Here is an 18,545-nt window from a genome sequence, read left to right as displayed (position 1 = left end):
GGTGAACTGGCAAATCAAGCAGAGTAGAAATACTGGGGGATTACCTCAAGCTACATGGACAGAATACTTTATTGGGATTAAGGGGGTGAATTTTTTTATATAAAATAGTAAGGCAAGGAAACCAGATACCTATAGAAAACATCAACTGGGAATTTGATACTTAAAGATAAACATTTTCTGTGAAAATCAGATAGTGATCCCAGCCCAAATCAGTTGCAATGTCATTCAGTCTCCAGAGAGAGCCATGCTAATCAACTGTAGAACAGAGACCTGTGAGGGTGCTCACTGTGAACTAAATACCTGAGGAAATCTGAGGACCAGGAACCTTGAAGAGTGTTTTCCATACCCGGATAGCGTTAAGTTGTCTTGCATTTGCATCTTTTTGCTTGCTGTCCTGGTAACGTTCTAGCTCAGACCGAGCCGAGATGGTCACCTCGGCTCTCCAGCAGAAGAAACAATGAGGTGAGTGACCGGTCAGTGTGCAGCAACTGTTCAGACAGCCAGGGGCAAATGCAAGTCCGCATTTTCTTCTCTGCAGTGAAGAGATGAAGCGAAGAGACTGGTTAGCTCTGGAGCATTTGCTTGGAAGGTTACAATTTAGATTTACATCACTATGTATAATCTAAGGTATACTATCTAGTTTAGAAAGTTACCCATCCTGGATACAATTAATTTTTGCTATCTATTTAATATTGGTTTAAACATTTCAGTGGGAATAAGACAATAAACATATATGTATAAACAAAGGAAAGAAACAAGCGAATTTATCCAACTTTAGTTGCTACTGCTGAGTTGTGGGTGTGCTTTCGTTTTGTTCTTGATATTGGTACTCTTCAAACTTTGTATAACTCACATGGGTGTTTTTAATAAGCAAAAGATGTATATGTATTTATATGTATATATACACACATATTTAGAAAAAATCTTTCATGATAAGTATTTTTCAGCCATTCTTTTAAAAAAAAAACGCTATAGGTCTTTCATGCAATTTAGAGGAAAGAATTACTACTCCAGCTTCAAGCATTTTTCTGCAATCTTTTACTTTTTTTTAGACTGTGACTTTCAAATTAAATTAGATGTCCACATCTCTGTGTTTTAAAGATTTACTTTTATTATTTAATTTATGTGGGGGGAGGGGCGGGGTATGTGCATGTGAGTGCAGGGGCACACAGTGGCCAGAGGAGTTGAACCCCTTAGATCTGGAGCTACAGGGGTTTCTGAGCCAACAGGCTGCCTGATGTGTGTGCTAAGAAGCAACTGAGGTCCTCTGGAAGAGCAGTTTGTACTCTAAACCATTGGGCCATCTCTCCAGCCCCATAGCTGTGTTTTAAATCAGAAGATTTGGATTAGAATTCTGGCTCAGCTGCTGATAGTAGTATCTACTTTCTTAATTTTGGAAATCATAAGGCCATATGAAAGAGAATGTCATGCCCTGAATGCCCCATGTTGGTGACCTCCAAACTTGCTGCAGCTGAGATGAGGGCAGACCACCCCTTTAAGCCCCCAGCAGCTTGAACAGAAGAGGCTGCACTTCCCCCAGTACGCCACGTGGTGGCGGCTTTTGACATCTCCAGCCACAGAGTTCAGGTTTTCTTCCCCGAGTCATTCATTTTCTTCATTCTGAAATGTAAGGCCATTCCCTAATTCCATCCAAGTTCTCAATTTTATTAGAAAGAGAACTCAGGACAGAAGAGAAAAGAACCTGATCTTACCAGGTTCCATGTTAAAAATCATTGTTACCCAAGTCAACCTTGGTTCTGTCTGAAGTGTTCATTCGGAGGTAGAAATAGAAGGGTGTTTTTTTCCCCTTTCAGTGAAATTATTATGTTAGAGAACTAGTCATTCTTTAGAATTCAGTGGGTTTCCCATCAATTAAAGTGAGCCCTCCCTCCTTTTTGTGAACTCCAAAGTCTAGCTGATCTATAACAGAGACTGTGTTTGAAGTATATGGTAGCAAAGGGGAAAAGCACCCCTGAATTCTCAACCGCAACACATCAGCATTTCAAAGGTTTCTAAAATGTTTGATTCATCACTGTCCCAGCCCCACCCCCCAAATTACACAATATGTCCCACAAAGTCAAGATAATTAAGAAAGGGGAAGAGTTTCAACTTTTAAGATTTTATGTGCCTTAGATTCCTGCACAGCTGCCACCTGGTCAAAGTTATGTTTGTTTTAAACACTGCTGGCTCTGGATATGCTCACACAATGCGCCATCGCAAGTACGAGCTGAATATAACGATGGCCAATGAATGGAAGAAGGGGCTCATTTTCCTGAGTTGTGCCGGTAATGCTGTGTGCGCAGCCTGTTTGAAATGGCACGTCTTCTGCTTTACCTGTGTGCAGTACCGATGCAATCTCCACTCCCTCCCACCTTCATCTCTCCCAGGCCCTACTTTGGCAGTATTTATTTTAGAAAGCATGGTTGTTTGTTGACCACAACTTTAAATTTCTTGTCCCATACATCAGAAGACGGCTATGCCATGGGGTAAACCACTTGGCCTTTCTTTGTGTCTACATTTTTCCACCCAACCAAATAGAACCTTTATTTTCTTTTTGGACCTCCCCCCACAAGAATCCACTAAATAATGTATAAGATTTGGAGGTGGTGTTTGGAGGGGGACTGAGCAGAGTGTTTCCTCTGAGAGGGGAAAATGGCCCATTGTTGAAGCATGGAATGAGTTTATGATTCTAATGTATTCTCTTTGAACCTAATGGCAAGTGCCCTTCCCTGTAGGATGTGTCCTTGGGGCATTTCCTCTAGCCATACCATCCCTCCATAAGGTTGCTACCTTTTGGACTTCTGACTGATTCCTCCCCCTGCCCCTAACAGATCTGAGGACACTATTTATGATTTGCAAGAAAGTGGTGATTGGGCAAAGACACTGACCACAGCTGACCCACTGGCAGCCGGTCTCCAGATATGGCCTGATAGAGAGCCAGCTTGAGTCTAAATTTGTTCTGTTTGGGTAACAAACCATAATCTGTTTAAGAGTCAAGGATCTTCCTGTGCTTCCAAGGCTGCCCCCAAACTCACAAGCTACAGTGATCCTCCTGCCTCAGTCTCTAGAATAGTGCAGCAGGCAGGCTCCTGTAATCTTGTTGGGTTTTAACTAAGCTCCTAAAGAGAAAGTCCCTGTCTCGGAGTGCATTGAGCAAACAGTTATTGAATCCTTCCTTTGTAACAGGCATTCATGTTGGGTGATACCAAGGGGAAAACGTTTTGTAAGAAGCATTTGTGTGTGTATACGTAAATGTTTTATGCATACATGTTCAGAAGGAACTACACACATATTTGTGTACATAGGTAGATGGTCCAGCAGTGCTATACTGGCTCTGGAAACAGAGAATTAAAGTGTTGAGAGTCACTGGTAAGTTAGGAAGTTCACTGTAAAACCTAGAGTTCCTTCTTCAAAATTAGGACAATCCATGCTTAAATCCAACCAAAGGAAAACGAGTTCTTCGGGGTCAGTTTACTTCAGTGTTATAGTTGAAAGAATACGGATCAAAAGCCAGGCTTTGATCTCGGTCTTTTCCTTATGTCTGCATTGCGATGACTAATGGAAGACAGGTGGTCTCCCAGCCTGTGACTTGCATTGCACTCAGACGTGGAACATAAAACTTGTATTTGGATGACCGTTTTCTGTTCTAGCAGCTGCAGGTCTGTTTGTTAGCACACCACAGCAGTTTCGCTCCTAGTGTGCCCTCGTGGAGAAGGTGAAGACTTTAGGTCCAGTGGAGAAGGAGGGAAGGTGAAGAGAACCCTGACCTGTACAGGAAAGCTTGGCACTTGGGTCTGAGCTCTCCCAGTGCAGGAACAGTGAGTTCTTACCTTACCTAGTATCACTGTTAAAAACACACACTCTTTGACAAGAGACTAATGGTAAGAGGTAGAACTGGGATCCACTCTCAATTCTCTGTATTACAAATAATCTCAGTAATGTTCTATCTGAAAGGAAAAACATCAAACAAATGTCAGATAAATATCAAAAGTATCTTCTGTCTGTCTGTATAATGGGTAGGGTGACAGTTCCTTAGTCTTCTCCTGTCTCCACCCTTCTGTCCATCTGCAGTTTTCTTGGTACTCAGTCCTCTGACCTGCACGGCACTGAGCAGCTTGGAGCCCTGAAAGTGATCCTAGTTAGAGAGGTGAGGAGACAGGTCCATGCCTCAGACTCGATTGTGTGATGCTTTCATGTGCTCCATAAGTGATCAGGGCTTCAATTACACCTCTGAACCAAGGCACAAACAACATCAAGACAGTCAGGGTGCACATGAAGTGGAAATGCCATTTGGATACTGTGTCTCGACTGCCAGTAGCCTAGGTTTCTTGCTTAGTTTTGAACCAAGTATCTGTACAATTTTAATTTATCTAAAATATGTCCTCAAAGACCTTTAGGAAGTTCATAATCATCTGTAAAATAGTTACCTCCAAATGATCAATTTCTATTCTCATTTCAACCACTAAATAAGTCCGTTCTTAGACACTCTCTGGACATCGGTGAGCACTTCAAGGCTCATAGCCGGTGCCTGTCTCAGTGAAAGGGACCTGAAGTTGGAGGGATACGGGCAAGGAGTGTGAGGCTCTTCCCACCTCTCCAGACCCCCATCCTTATCTCAGTCTCCGTTGGACCCTGTGCAGCAGGGTGGGGAAGGATAGAATTGCAAGTAGAAATTGTATTTGCTTTTGTTTAGTGAAGCCAAAACTTAATATTGTTTTTACGAACTTAATGTAAATGATATCTGACATGAGAAAAAGAGATCTTAAGGGTACCTTAAACATGCAAGAAACATATCTATATACTTTTAAAAATTGTGTATTAGCAAAATTTTCACCCTTTCTGAAAAAGATGAGAGCTGATTAAAATAAAAAAGACTAAATTGATCCATAAAGTTCTCTGTGCATGCCAAATATGGAAGGAAACATCCTCATCGGAAGATGCTAGTCAGCCATTAGATTTCTCTCAAGAGCTTGTACTCCTATATTTCTCTTTTAAAAAATATTTTCCTCAAGTTCAAACTACCTTCAATTTTGAATAAAGTTTACTTTTCAAAATTAATAGCCATTATGGAAACTTTTTTGTATCATATGAACTTGAATACATTAAAAAATGATAGCCTAGGTACATGTGGAGAATCTGAGACACACCCACAGAGTAAGAGTGGGGGATGCTTTCAAAGAAACTGTCATGCATGAAAAGGTGCATTGAAATCCTGCCAGACTGCAGCTTAAATGTAAGAGATTTTAGTGCATGGACGCTATACAATTGCTACAAGTTTTTTGGTCTGTTGTTTTGATTATTTTCATTCTTTTGCAAGCCTGGTTCTGGTGGGAGAGATGTTGGCTTCCTCCTCAACATTTTCGAGATTGAACAACCCATGACACAACTCTTCTGTCACTTGTGCTAACTGGCAAAAGTCATCTTTGTTTGTGTGAAAGGGTCTGATTGAACTAGGGTGAGCCTTCCATTATAAGAAGAGCTGAAGTCTGGGGTGTTTTTAATGTTTTAATCTGTTTAAGAGGTTTCTGTTACAAGAAGAAAATTGATAACATTTTTACCTCAGCAAACTGCCAGCAAACTGGCTCTGCTCTAATCCCACATTTATCATGATTTATACTCTCCATGGCAATGTGCTATAACCTCACAGAGATACCACTGTGGTGTGGATTGACTGCATTCCAAATGCTGGAATCGCATACATACTGTTTTTACTTTTAAATAATATTCAGACACTAGAATAAATACCATATGTGCACTGATGCGGCTTACAATGGGACCTTGTCATTTCTTGTGAGGGAGAACATTCTTTGTTTCTGATTCTTATTGGAAATAAGTATGCAAAGACAAATATGTACATTGACAGCATTTTGTAAAGGCTTTGGTAATACTAGGGCTAAGGATCTAGCATGATTCCTTAAAATGTGGCATTTAAAACTCTAAATCTTGTTGCCCACTGCCACCATCCCTCACCATCCCTCACCATCCCTCATGGACACACGTACAAGCCAGGATTGTTAACCGACTTTCCTAGGGTAGTGTATGGCTTTTCCATTCTGTATCTACAATATGCAGCCATTAAAGGACATCTGTTGAAGAGAAATTAAGTCCATGAGCACTGCTCATAGGAACAGTGAGACTAACATGCTGATGACATTGGAACAGGGAGAATAACACACTTGATAACGGGCCTGGATGGATTGATTGGAAAGCCATAATTCAGTGGAAAGCCCAATGTCATCTGATGCCACAGACAGAATTTAGGTGGCCTGACATCATCAAAATGTAGACAATCAATCTCTCCAAGCCATTTTCCCCTACACGATATTGAAAGATTTAAAAGTTTCATAAAGTTTAGAAATTCCTCTCAAATCGTGTGTTTTTAAGTTTTTGTATTCGTCATCCTTGTTGGAGTTCTAATCCACTTAGACATATTTTTAAACCAGACACAGCAGAATGCCTTTCATTTTTGTGCAATCTGCAGCAAGCTCCAACAAGTCAATCCACATGCACTTCTGGAGAAAGCACTTCGGTCCATGTTTGCATTATTACCATTGGCTGGGCTCTGTTGAATGTGTGCTTAAAACATTTTTACAATATTTTATAGATGATGAAACCTTAGGTATTGATATTGATGGTTTCCCTGCCCTTCTGCACTTCTGTCCCCACCCAGTTTTGTGAGTTTTGCCCAGAATATACAGTGTGAGATTAATGTGTGAGGAATGCATCACAGTGCACCTCTGACATTTTATCTGGCATGTGCCTCAGAGTTTGGGTAAGGTTTGCCTCTCTTATAGGAAGAAAAATGCTCAGAAGTTCTCTTCTCAGATTGGAGTGTGTGCCACTAGAAAAATGTTCAGAAGGTCTGTTCTGAGGTTGGGGAGCTAGGAGATGACTATAAGTCTTTAATGTGTTGTGTTCCTTTGTAGCTTTCCGGATGATCCCTTATCCCCTGGAGAAGGGACACCTATTTTATCCATACCCAATCTGTACAGAAACAGCGGACCGGGAGCTGCTTCCCTGTAAGTATCACTCCCCTGCAGCCTTCCAGGAGGGGGACATTGCAAAAGATGGGATGTGAAGAGGTGGGATGATAAGTGTTGATAATGTTCTTACTAAGTTTCTCCTAGCCCCTGGCCTCATTTGATAGCTTATGTGTAGAAATGAGTTATGGGAATGGGTTGCACTTCTGCTTCTCCAGCTCTTTGCACACATCCATTTGAGGGAAGGATGCCGCCGAGGCTTGAAATTTATCCGAGATGAGCTATCATGAGTATAGCAGAGATTGACATGAGCATGCAAAGCCCTGATGGAGAGTGGCTTCTCTGCAGGCTGGTTTGTCATGGAAGCTTCTGCTTGGGCTCTCCTGCAGGTTAGAGGTGGTCTGTACACGCTAAGATTTGAAGAGGAAGAGCTGGTGTCAGAGGAAACTACGGTTGAATCGTGGGTGGGAGGGCGGAACCAGGCCACTGGCATTGCTGCCAGAGGCAAAGCCTGAGTGGAGACGGGTGGTATGCTCTCCATGGTGATGCAATGCTCTTGGCCAGACAGTTCCTGTGAGCATCTCGTGGGCTGCATGTCATGAGTTGACTGACATGTGCAGAGCACACGTGCAGCCTGAGCACTGCGTCATAGAGTGCAGAATGAAAACCCTGCCCTCAAGTGCCTCAGGAGCTCTCAGCCTGAGGGTCACACCACATGTGGAAAGTATTATTTTGGTTTACTGTAATACAACATTGTTTTGACAATCCAGGCTAAATAGCTATTATCCAATCAGACTGTGTGCAAGGATCATGTCCAGGCTCTTCATGTGGCTCTGACTTGGGAAATACTTCCCTCTCTCGGATACTAATCCCCTTTTGGCTCCTTCCCACAACTCCCTTCTTCTTTCCCATCACCCTCTTTTCCTTTACTAGCCCTGGTTACATCAATATCTAATAGCTATAGCATACATAAACATTTCCCCAGAAAATCTTTGGTGAGCTGGCACATAGGAAAATTTCAGATGCCACCATTACTGAGCTGGTCATGAATGGTAGCAGCTAGATATAAGTGATTGCTGCCACGAGATTGGGGTGTCTGGAAGTGCTCCACCTGTTTCCTTGCTAATCACCCCAGCCTGTGGTTGTTGTTTAAAGAGCTGGGAGAGCTCTGCGGTGCTTGTTGTCATAGCTTCATTTTAAAGGCATCTGGTGCATCACATGACATTAAATTTAACTTCAGAAATTCCCACATGACACCCCCTTCAGGGAGATCCTTATTAAAGTTTTGATTTTCTGGTAGAAAGGAAGTTTTCTGAAAAGTTCCATGTTTTAAAATGTTCTAGTTGAATCCAATTAAGTTTCTATGAATATAGCTTATCTACTAAAACCATATTAGAATTCTTAAAAGAAACATACCCACAGTGTCCGAGTGGGCTATAGAGAGGCTTAGCTGTTGTAAACACTACTCATACTTGGAGCATTAAAAGTATGAGTAGTGGCCCTAAGAGCACTCTACCCCAGGTTTGCCCTTTAGCAGGCTGACTTCCTGGGATGTGCCGGGGGGTGGGGGTGGGGGGCCTGCTTCCATGTGCTCTCTGCCTCCTGACAGTTTCTGCCCTCTGTTTTCAGCCTTGTTGATTTGGGCTCTGAGTAACAAAGGCCAATGGGCGATGAAGGCACTGTAGAGCTGGCACTTCCATGGGGGAGAGGCCACTCAGCTCCTGCTGCTTCCAGTGGCAGTGCTGTGAGCCTGCACACAGCCCCTCCTGCCACGGTCTCACCCAGCCACCTAGTCACAGGCCGTACTGTGGTAACTCGAGTTAGAGTAGTTCACTGCATCCTTTATGTTTTGATACCATAGATCTTCTGGTTTTACCCAAACTCAATGTTTAATGTTGCAATGCTATGAAAGATACTGTAGAGACCTTCGGTCCCCATCCATCCCCTCATGATTGTTTTGAGCATATTTATCATCAGGAACTTCCTACAGTTGTATCGCATAGCTCTAGCCATCTGACCCATGCTCCTGAGGGTTGAGCAGGGCCACATGTGAGGTCCTCGCTGAATGTCTACTGGGTAGTATCCTCCACTGACATCCTTAGACTGTCAGAGAAAATACAAGATAACTGATATTGCCTCACTATAATGATTTAAAAATACAGTAAAATAAAAATAGACACGCGTGCACACTCACGCTCGATTTGGGAATTCCCTTTGGAAATTGTGTTGTAAGTTGGACAAGGTTTTGCTCTTTTGTATTTGCTTTGGGGGAAGGAACACTGTGTATTAAATATGGATGGTGCCATGACTGTGTGACACCACAGACTAACCCTGGTGTGTCTCTCGCTGAAGTGCTGCAGGGGGAACTTGGATTTGGGAGAAACAGCTAGGCAACAGAGGCAGTGGAGCAGATGTGAGCGAGCTATGGAATGTCCAGGGTGTCCCAGTTCCTTTCCAGCATGCTGCAGCCAAGGGCAGTCAGGGTCCCTAAAATGCTTTCACTTGTGTCCTAATGGCTCCCTTTTGGTCTTCTCCTTAGCTTTCCATGAAGTCTCAGTTTACCCCAAGAAGGAGCTCCCCTTCTTCATCCTCTTCACTGCTGGACTGTGTTCCTTCACAGCCATGCTGGCCCTCCTGACACACCAGTTCCCAGAACTCATGGGGGTCTTCGCAAAAGCCGTGAGTGTTTCCAGAGAGGGGCCTTGGGCAATGGACAGCCGGACACGGAAAAGCAAGGGAAGGGTCGTGGGAGGCGATGCTGCGCAGAAGTGTTGGGAAGCCTCAAGAGTCATGTAGTTTCCATTCTCATCAGAGCAGTCAGTGGCTGAGGGGTAAAAGTACAGGCTGTTAGTGCATGTCTCACCTGACTTCCCAGACATCCTAGTACCTCTCACAAAGTGCATCAAGTCCCAGAGGATGAAATGATTTAGGGAGTACTCACAAACGAGAAGTGGGTGGCATGTGATTCAGCCTTCCATATACTGAATGGCGCTTTCTAATCTTTGGATACTGTGAGTCTGTCATTCATGAAGGATGAGATTTATGTTCCCACAGATTACTTTTGTGATGTTTTAAGTGGATACAAACCCTTGGCTTGTTTGGGTCATGAACTGTGAGAAAGTGGGAAAGCTTATAGTGGAAGCGTACCAACGTGAGATTTAGAAAAAGGAGAATCCGTGAAGAGCCTTGGGAGAGGGTGGTAGACAGAGCCCTATAAGGAAGTCCTCTGCCCTGCCTGCTAAGAACCTGTTTCCCTGGAGAGAAGGATGATTTCCCTAAGACCTGAGGGTGAGCATCCTGATTTTGCCCCAGCTGGGTGTCAAATGGAAGGAGAAGAGAGGAAAGCATGAGTGGTTTCCCTGCCGTCTGATTTCAAAATGCGTGGGGTCAGCAGGGATGATCTCTCTCCATACTTTTCGCCTCCACAGTGGCCCTGCCAGGTCCAGAGTCAAGTCAAGTCGTCAGGCCACAGACTCCCAGCGCTCTCAGGCCCCTGCCTGCCTTGTACCCTGTGGGGGCCAGCTTCCCAATGCTGTGCTACCGCTACCGCTCAGTGACCACGCGTGACCCTGCCTCCCCTGCCGTGCCCTGTGCCCTTGCTTCTCTTCACAGCCTGCCCTTAGCGGTGTCCTTGCTGTCCTTGCGCGAGCTGCCAGGGTCTCAGCTGGTCTCCTTGCTGCTGGGCTTACATCGTCACTCTGTCTCTTACACTACCACAGGGAAGAGTTTTCTACATTTCCAACAAGCAAGCCACTTCCCAGCTTTTATCTACTCGTTCCCTGTTATTTCAGGCCATAAATCTCATTTCTTTTGCTGGACCTGAAAGAGCCTTTTATCTTGAGTGGTCCTTGCCTGACTTGTTAGCCTCCTTCCGTACAGTTCTTACACAGATCCACCTTTTCAGCCGTAGTGAAGTGATCCCAGTGCCCAGAGGTACCAGGTCTGCAAATCTCAGTGACGTTCCATGTCCTGTTTGTATGCACGTGATGTCTCATATGACCCCGCACTCCATTTGTCCCGGAAAGACCTCTTTCTTGTTTAGTACTCTGCTCATTTCTCCTAAATTGACAGCACATCTCCATGATTCCACAGAGTTCCATGAATGCCTGTATTATCACACATTACCACATATAGTCATATATGATTGGTGAGGAATTGTCTGTGCCCCTTGAGACTTCAGTCTTTGAAAGCAAACCCTTTTTGTGCCTTTCTCACATCTGTATCTCCAAAGCTTCCCACACAACCTTGATCATTGTAGGGTCTCAATAAATGGTTCTTAAGTGAATGAACAGATATGTATATCAGATACCACATGGCTTTTCTTCCCTTCTCTTGAAATCTAGAATCCTTACAGTTGAAAGGGTCCTCAAAGTGCTTCAACTGTTGCTACAACATGAGTTCATCTAGATACATCATGTATACTGTTGTACATGTCTCCTTGTGAATGCTGCTGTACATGTCTCCTTGTGAATGCTGCTGCACATGTCTCATTGTGAATGCTGCTGCACATGTCTCCTTGTGAATGCTGCTGTACATGTCTCCTTGTGAATGCTGCTGCACATGTCTCCTTGTGAATGCTGCTGTACATGTCTCATTGTGAATGCTGCTGCACATGTCTCATTGTGAATGCTGCTGCACATGGCTCCTTGTGAATGCTGCTGCACATGTCTCCTTGTGAATGCTGCTGTACATGTCTCCTTGTGAATGCTGCTGCACATGTCTCCTTGTGAATGCTGCTGCACATGTCTCCTTGTGAATGCTGCTGCACATGTCTCATTGTGAATGCTGCTGCACATGTCTCATTGTGAATGCTGCTGCACATGGCTCCTTGTGAATGCTGCTGCACATGTCTCCTTGTGAATGCTGCTGCACATGTCTCCTTGTGAATGCTGCTGTACATGTCTCCTTGTGAATGCTGCTGCACATGTCTCCTTGTGAATGCTGCTGCACATGTCTCCTTGTGAATGCTGCTGCACATGTCTCCTTGTGAATGCTGCTGCACATGTCTCCTTGTGAATGCTGCTGTACATGTCTCCTTGTGAATGCTGCTGCACATGGCTCCTTGTGAATGCTGCTGCACATGTCTCCTTGTGAATGCTGCTGTACATGTCTCCTTGTGAATGCTGCTGCACATGTCTCCTTGTGAATGCTGCTGCACATGTCTCCTTGTGAATGCTGCTGCACATGTCTCCTTGTGAATGCTGCTGCACATGTCTCCTTGTGAATGCTGCTGTACATGTCTTCTTGTGAATGCTGCTGCACATGGCTCCTTGTGAATGCTGCTGTACATGTCTCCTTGTGAATGCTGCTGCACATGTCTCCTTGTGGATGCTGCTGCACATGTCTCCTTGTGAATGCTGCTGCACATGTCTCCTTGTGGATGCTGCTGCACATGGCTCCTTGTGAATGCTGCTGCACATGTCTCCTTGTGAATGCTGCTGCACATGGCTCCTTGTGAATGCTGCTGTACATGTCTCCTTGTGAATGCTGCTGCACATGTCTCCTTGTGAATGCTGCTGCACATGTCTCCTTGTGAATGCTGCTGTACATGGCTCCCCCTGTTTAACACCATGCCCATTTCACCAGTGGCCGCCATTCCAGGCTCCTTACTGTGCCCCTTGCGCTGCTTTCTTTCACTTCTACTTAGCTGGTTTCACACTCTGGGAGCACACCAAAGAAATCTGCTTTCTCTTGCAAATTCTAGGAGAGCTTCTCCACTCCAGGCCAACTTGAAGTTCTGACTCCCTTCTCCTTCCTTCAGGGAAATTAAGTTTTCTTTCCCCTCTTACCCGAGTTGCTGCCTTGGATGCCTTCAGTCCCAGGACCTGCACTGTTCTCTGTTTCCTTCCTCTGCATCGCTAGCCTCTGAGGAAAAGCAGTTGCCAGCGTTTCAGATTAGAGCATAATTTAGTTCAAATGTGTAGTTGGGATGGAGGTCTGGAACTAGACAATTACTGTTCCCGCTTTTCTGTTTCCCTCTTAACCATTTTTAAAACATGTATAAAAGCACCTCATTGCTCAGTGTTCACTGTTCTGCTAACAGATAGCACTTGCTGGGGGTGTGGGATCTCAGGGATTCTTAGCCTCTAGTGTGCCAATAATGCTCCTGGCCATACCACCAAAATTCAGAATCTTGATGTTCACACCAGGAGTCTTTATTTTTAGCAATGACCCCACCAGCCTCTGAGGGAGGGAGTTGAAGATTATAGCTCCTTCTAAGGAGTCTGACCTCCTGAAAGGTAAATCTTTGAAAAGCCATTTGAAGTCATGTCGTCATCCCCTGTCATAGCTCTTCAGGTGACGGCTGTCCAGAATTAGTGGCTTCAGTTTGCCTGTATAAGATTGCTGATAGCTGCCCTCCTAAGCCTCCTGCCTACGTGACCCCCTGCCACATAGGCAGTTGAGTTTTCAGATGTTTCCTGGGAATTCAGGTATGCAGTCATGACTGGGAAGCACAGTGCTGAATGGAATGAAAACTGGTTGCTTGAGACCATGTTAGCAGCCAAGGGATCAGAGAGAGGGCAGCTAGCGAAGAGATTATCCGGAAAGTCCACACAACAGCAGCGGACTCTTCAGAAAATTGAGGGTGGTCATCAACACTGGCTCTCCTCCTCGTTTCTGTTTCCAAAGCCTCCATCTTACACCTAGAATCAAATGACTTCAGAGTGGCCTCTCTCTCCCGATGGGTGGTTATCTGGTCGACTCCTCCTCCTTTGAAGCAGTGTGCCTTTAAACTCCTCCTGGAGTTCTGGCATTTCCCAGGGCTGGGGAGGCTTAGGAAGAAAGGAAGATGGCCGGCAGGAAGGAGGCAAGGCCAGCGTGTCTGTCCTGGGCGCTCTTTCATCCGCACCTCCTCACTCCTTCAGGCCTCTCACAAAGCCTTTGCCGAACACCCAGGGGTTATCGCAGCTGCCCTGGAGGCTGTCTGCAGCCGTTTGCAGCCTGAGAAAGTGGGTTCTTTCAGTCCCCCTGAGATAATGCCCTGGGTGTGATGACTTTTAGTAGATGCAGAGAGATTACCCTGCCACCCCCCAGGCTCCACAGTGTGGGAACTCCAGCACGTTCGTTCACTAACACCGTGTCCCCACACTCATAGACAGTGAGTCACTGGAGAGGGTGAGTGGAGAGCCCTCGTCTAGTTGCCTGCAATCTAATCTACCTCGATGACTTAGGACTAACTCTTCCGAGAATGTTTGCTTCTTCAGATAAGGCTGCTCATATAAGTAAGCTATCACGGCAGGCCCAGCTCTCCACAGAACGTGGGAAGGTCAGCCTTCTGACCCCTCTGCTCTTTAGGGCCTGTCTTTCCTCCTCTGCTCTCCCCCCTTCCCTGAGACTGCACCCCTTGACTTCTGCCTCATCTTCACTTATAGGTCTGGACTCTTTGAAGTCTGATATTGATTACAGTGGGATGTCAATTGTCTGCTTGCGACAGGGCAACTGGAACCTATTCAGATAAGCAAGAGGTTTTCGCTGTGAACCCAGTGTGCCGCAGGCTGTGACCTTCCTCTAAGTGACGGTGTCTCCGGCAGAGGAAGACCAGGCCACTGAAGTGCCACTCTCCTTTTTATTAGTTAGTTGCTTTTTCTCACCAGTGGACACTAATTGAGTTATGGGGCATTTGGGTTAGAAATTTGACCGTGTCTCTCTGCCCTCTGGACAGAAGTTTTGGACATGGAGATAGATGACTTGATCCAAGTTGCCTGGTTTTGCTCATTCAGATTTAACTTTTGAGGCAATAAATTTCCCCCTTAGTCTAGAAATGAAACTGCTGTTTCTCTTCATGCACCAGTTGGGTTTCTGGTCAAAGGTATTGATGGCTTTTCACACATCTAAAGAAACAGCCGAGTCTCCTAAGGTATCCAGAGGAGCAAGGCATGCTCCTGCAACCTTTTTGTAGCTCCCTGACGCAAGCCACCGACTTTGGTCTGTTGGTAAGTGGAAGGTCTTAGTCACTTCAGAAGCCTCTTTTCTAGGTAGCTTCTTTGTGGGTGTGAACAGGGCGGAGGGAGAGGGGAAGGGTCCTGAGAAGGAAGATGGCCTGGGTATGAGAGGGACACATCTCTGTTGGGGTTCCTTAAGTAAATAAATGAGGCTAACCAGGGAGATGCTCAAAGGAGGCCTTTCTCATTCACCTCAAAAATAACCCATTCAGGATATGAGGGAGAGATACATCCATTGGAGAGCTGGAACATCATTTCCTCATGGAACCTCCGAGAGAAGTTCCATGCAGGCAGAATGTAGCAAGGAAAGCCACTGTGTCGTGGCATGCACTGGGGAAAGGGGACAGCTGTGGACCTTAGAGTGAGGCTTTTTACCTAAGTCAGGTCCGTGCTCCCCAGAAACAAAGACGCAAACAAACAAAACGGTCCTTTGTTGTTGAGCTACTGATGACGGACTGTCTCCCTTCATTCTGCACTCGCCTTGAGGCCCCCGATGGCCACAGTGTAGGGTGTGGAATGGTCCAGGGCATGGACTTTGAGATGCCTTTCTTCCTATGGCTCTGGCTCAGGGAGTGCGGAGCAGCTCATCCCCTATGCCTTGCCAATTTCAGTCTTCCTAAATCTGCTCAGAGATGACCACCAGCAGCATCACCTTGCATGCTGAGCTGTACCTTCCAGTCCCTGCTGGAATCTCTGATTTGTCCATAGTTTTCTCAGTTGGATCCTCTTTATGGAACTGAGTGTGGTTGGCAGATACTGTCACCTTTACAGCCTTGGCCATCTGTCATTGTGGATGTCACATCTCATTGTGTATGCTCATATATACATGTACCTGTATAATTTTGTAAATGCAATTTCATAGAGTTAGTGAGATCAGTGTATTCGGTCTATATTGTCCTTTTATAACCAGGATTGGGGGAAAGCTTTCAGAGGCAGCCGTGATTTCTCATTCCTGGGCTCAGCTTTTCCTCAATGCTGTCTAGCCTCCTCATTCATGATGGAACCCAGTCCATTTCTAACCTGGGAAGGATGGGCAATCCATCCTGTAGGGAAACTCTCCCAAATATTTTGGCACAAGATACTCACAAAAGGATACTTTCAGGTTATCAGAAACTACTGAGAATCTAGCGCCCACTCTGTGGGGAATTCCCATACCTGATGCTGCCTGTTTCTCAACTGCATATTCAGCCTGACACTCAAGGCTGCCAGCCAGCCTGAGCTCTGCCTGTAGTCCAGTGAAACTGAACTATTCACCATCAGATGGTTTCCTTGTTCATATTCTGACTATTAGTTAGGTCTAGAAGGCCCATTTTGTTCCTAACTCCATCCGTAGTGTTGATATCACACCTCTGATATTTCTTCCATCTACTGGAGTCTACTTAAATTGCCTTACTTTGTAGAATTTTTCTTGATCTTTTCAACACTTCTCCCCTCCGGTCTAGCCTAGCTTCTCTTCCTTTCTGACCACCCGTGGGTGTCTAACATGATTGCTATCATGGCCTGTGTGTATTACTTTGTCCACATCTTAGTGTCCTTGCTCCCTCTACCCCTCAGCTTGAGCCTTCAAGAGGGGAAGTTTTATCCTGGGGTCCTTTTTTCTCATGTAGTACTTAATTGCCTTACCAAGCAAGTGTATCTAATTGATTTAAAAAGCAAAATAGAGAAATTTTCCCACTTCTTTTTGATGATGCAATTACAAAGTGTTATTGGCCTCCTCAGTATGCTCCATACTCTTTAAACACACAGACACATGTACAAATGCACACACATACACCTGTGCACACCCACATATACCTATGCACACACACACACACACACACACACACACACACACAGGCCATTCCATGTGACCAATAAGGATAATGCTTTAAGTTTACTGTCTGAAATACCCACTAAATTTGTTTGCCCTCAGAACTATGTTCCCACTCCCATATTTATATTCACTCCCTGAACTAAACTTACATGCAAAATCTTTGTTAGTATTGTCGGTATTGTGCCATGGATAGGGATGAGGGCAAAAGACTCTACAATAAAGACCCAGGTGTTGAACCTTGGCAAGTCAAGGCCTTGGTTCTCAGCGGACAAGAGGCAAGGGGTCCTTTTCAGTACCAGTCTCCTCCCTGGAGAGACATCTCTTCTAGCAGCTTCTACTACAGTGCCAGCTTGTAACCTGAAATCAGTTGTTCCTAAGAACATCATCAGAATAGATCTGAAATTGATTAGTACCTGATAAAGCAAATTGTATTTCTTAACAGACACATTTTTATTGCTCTCTGTGTGTGCAAAGCAGAGAAGTATTTAGTAATCAAGTAAGAAACTTCCCAGAGGTCCATTCAGCAGCCCTTCCTCGAGGACAAGGCTTCCCAGTGTACCAGCCTGCTTCCCACCCTCAGCTCCCTGAGGCATGACACAAAACATGCTGTTTAGAAATGAGCCTAGGCTGTGCACGTACTTGGGAGACACCAGGAAGCCAGAACAATCTGGCTTTATAGACTTGACTCTGTGTATTGCCTTTTCCATTTAAAGGAAGCTGAACAGCCAGTTAGACAAGCAAGTTGCCTAAGTTGTCACCATTGTCTAGCTCCTATTCCCACTTGCTACCTACCCATCATCCTCTTGGATGGTATCCATCTTCATAGACAGGAGGTAAACTCTGAAGACTGCTGGGATCCTAGGAACTGTGGCAGCTGTCAGAGGGCCGAGGGAGGCAGTCAGCAGACACTTCCTTCTTATCTGTCATGCTGGGGGTGGGGCTGGACTGTATCTTCCACTTTCTCCCGACATTTCCTGTAAACATGAAGAGGGTTGTAGCCTTGGGAGGCTTTCAAAATGAACTATCATAAGATGCCGGCATATGCTGGAGACGCTGATCTTCGTCCTGCCGGGGTTTCTCCTGACTGCTGGTTTTCTGGTTTCCTTGCAGTTCCTCAGCACTTTGTTTGCCCCCTTGAACTTTATCATGGAGAAAGTAGAAAGCATCCTCCCGTCCAGTTTGTGGCATCAGCTGACTCGGATCTGAGGGGAGCCTCCCCCCTTCACTCTCCTCACCGTCCGCCATCTCTTCTGTGCCAACTTCTCATGGACCCAAGAAAGCATGTCTTTGAAAAAGGGAAACCATTCTGAGATCTTAAACTGTTCATGGACTATCAGTTCCCTATTAAAGGCTGGTTTTGTTGTACAAAATTTATTGATGTTCAGTTCTATTTTATTTTGCCTCCAGAATTGAAGAAAAGGTAAAAATAATAATAATAATAATAAACTTTTGTGTATTGCAACAGCCTGTGTGTCTTTTTCTATCTTCCTTCCAACCCTAGACTTGCCAGTATTCCCAACAAACTGGTGGGTTCAGGCAGTTCTCTGAGGGTGTGGGGTCTGCTAAATCCACACTATGATTTCTTCGCTGACAGAACTAGTCTCTGCAGAGCTCACAACCCATGGGTTGGTGGCTTGAAAAATGGAAATGTCAAGGCTGAGGATGTGGTTCAGCGGTAGAGTGGTAGAGCACTTGCTTTGCACAGGGCCCCGGTTTCTGTGTGCCCAACAATACTTAAACAAATGAATAAGCAAGAAAAGAAAGGAGGAAAATAGACACAAAAACGCTGTGCCCAAACCAAGTGTCCTC

At 45.1% G+C, this 18,545-nt stretch overlaps 1 protein-coding gene across 5 annotated transcripts in view; it reads left to right on the top strand.

Annotated features, from left to right (window-relative positions):
• St7 (suppression of tumorigenicity 7) overlaps window positions 1–18,106 on the top strand; it is a 246,813-nt gene extending 228,707 nt beyond the window's left edge. For all 5 annotated transcript variants that reach the window (XM_028871758.2, XM_028871757.2, XM_028871759.2 and 2 more), the window contains 3 exons: window positions 6,927–7,019; window positions 9,520–9,659; window positions 17,847–18,106. In XM_028871758.2, the coding sequence (XP_028727591.1) occupies window positions 6,927–7,019; window positions 9,520–9,659; window positions 17,847–17,942 (329 nt within the window). In that variant the 3' untranslated portion in view covers window positions 17,943–18,106. The remainder of the gene's footprint in view (window positions 1–6,926; window positions 7,020–9,519; window positions 9,660–17,846) is intronic.
• Window positions 18,107–18,545: the final 439 nt, after the last annotated feature.

This window comes from Peromyscus leucopus, chromosome 3, assembly GCF_004664715.2.
Source record: "Peromyscus leucopus breed LL Stock chromosome 3, UCI_PerLeu_2.1, whole genome shotgun sequence".
NCBI classification, from domain to species: domain Eukaryota; kingdom Metazoa; phylum Chordata; class Mammalia; order Rodentia; family Cricetidae; genus Peromyscus; species Peromyscus leucopus.
The sequence above is the reverse complement of the archived record's forward strand: the minus strand, read 5'-3'. Positions and strand labels throughout refer to the sequence as shown.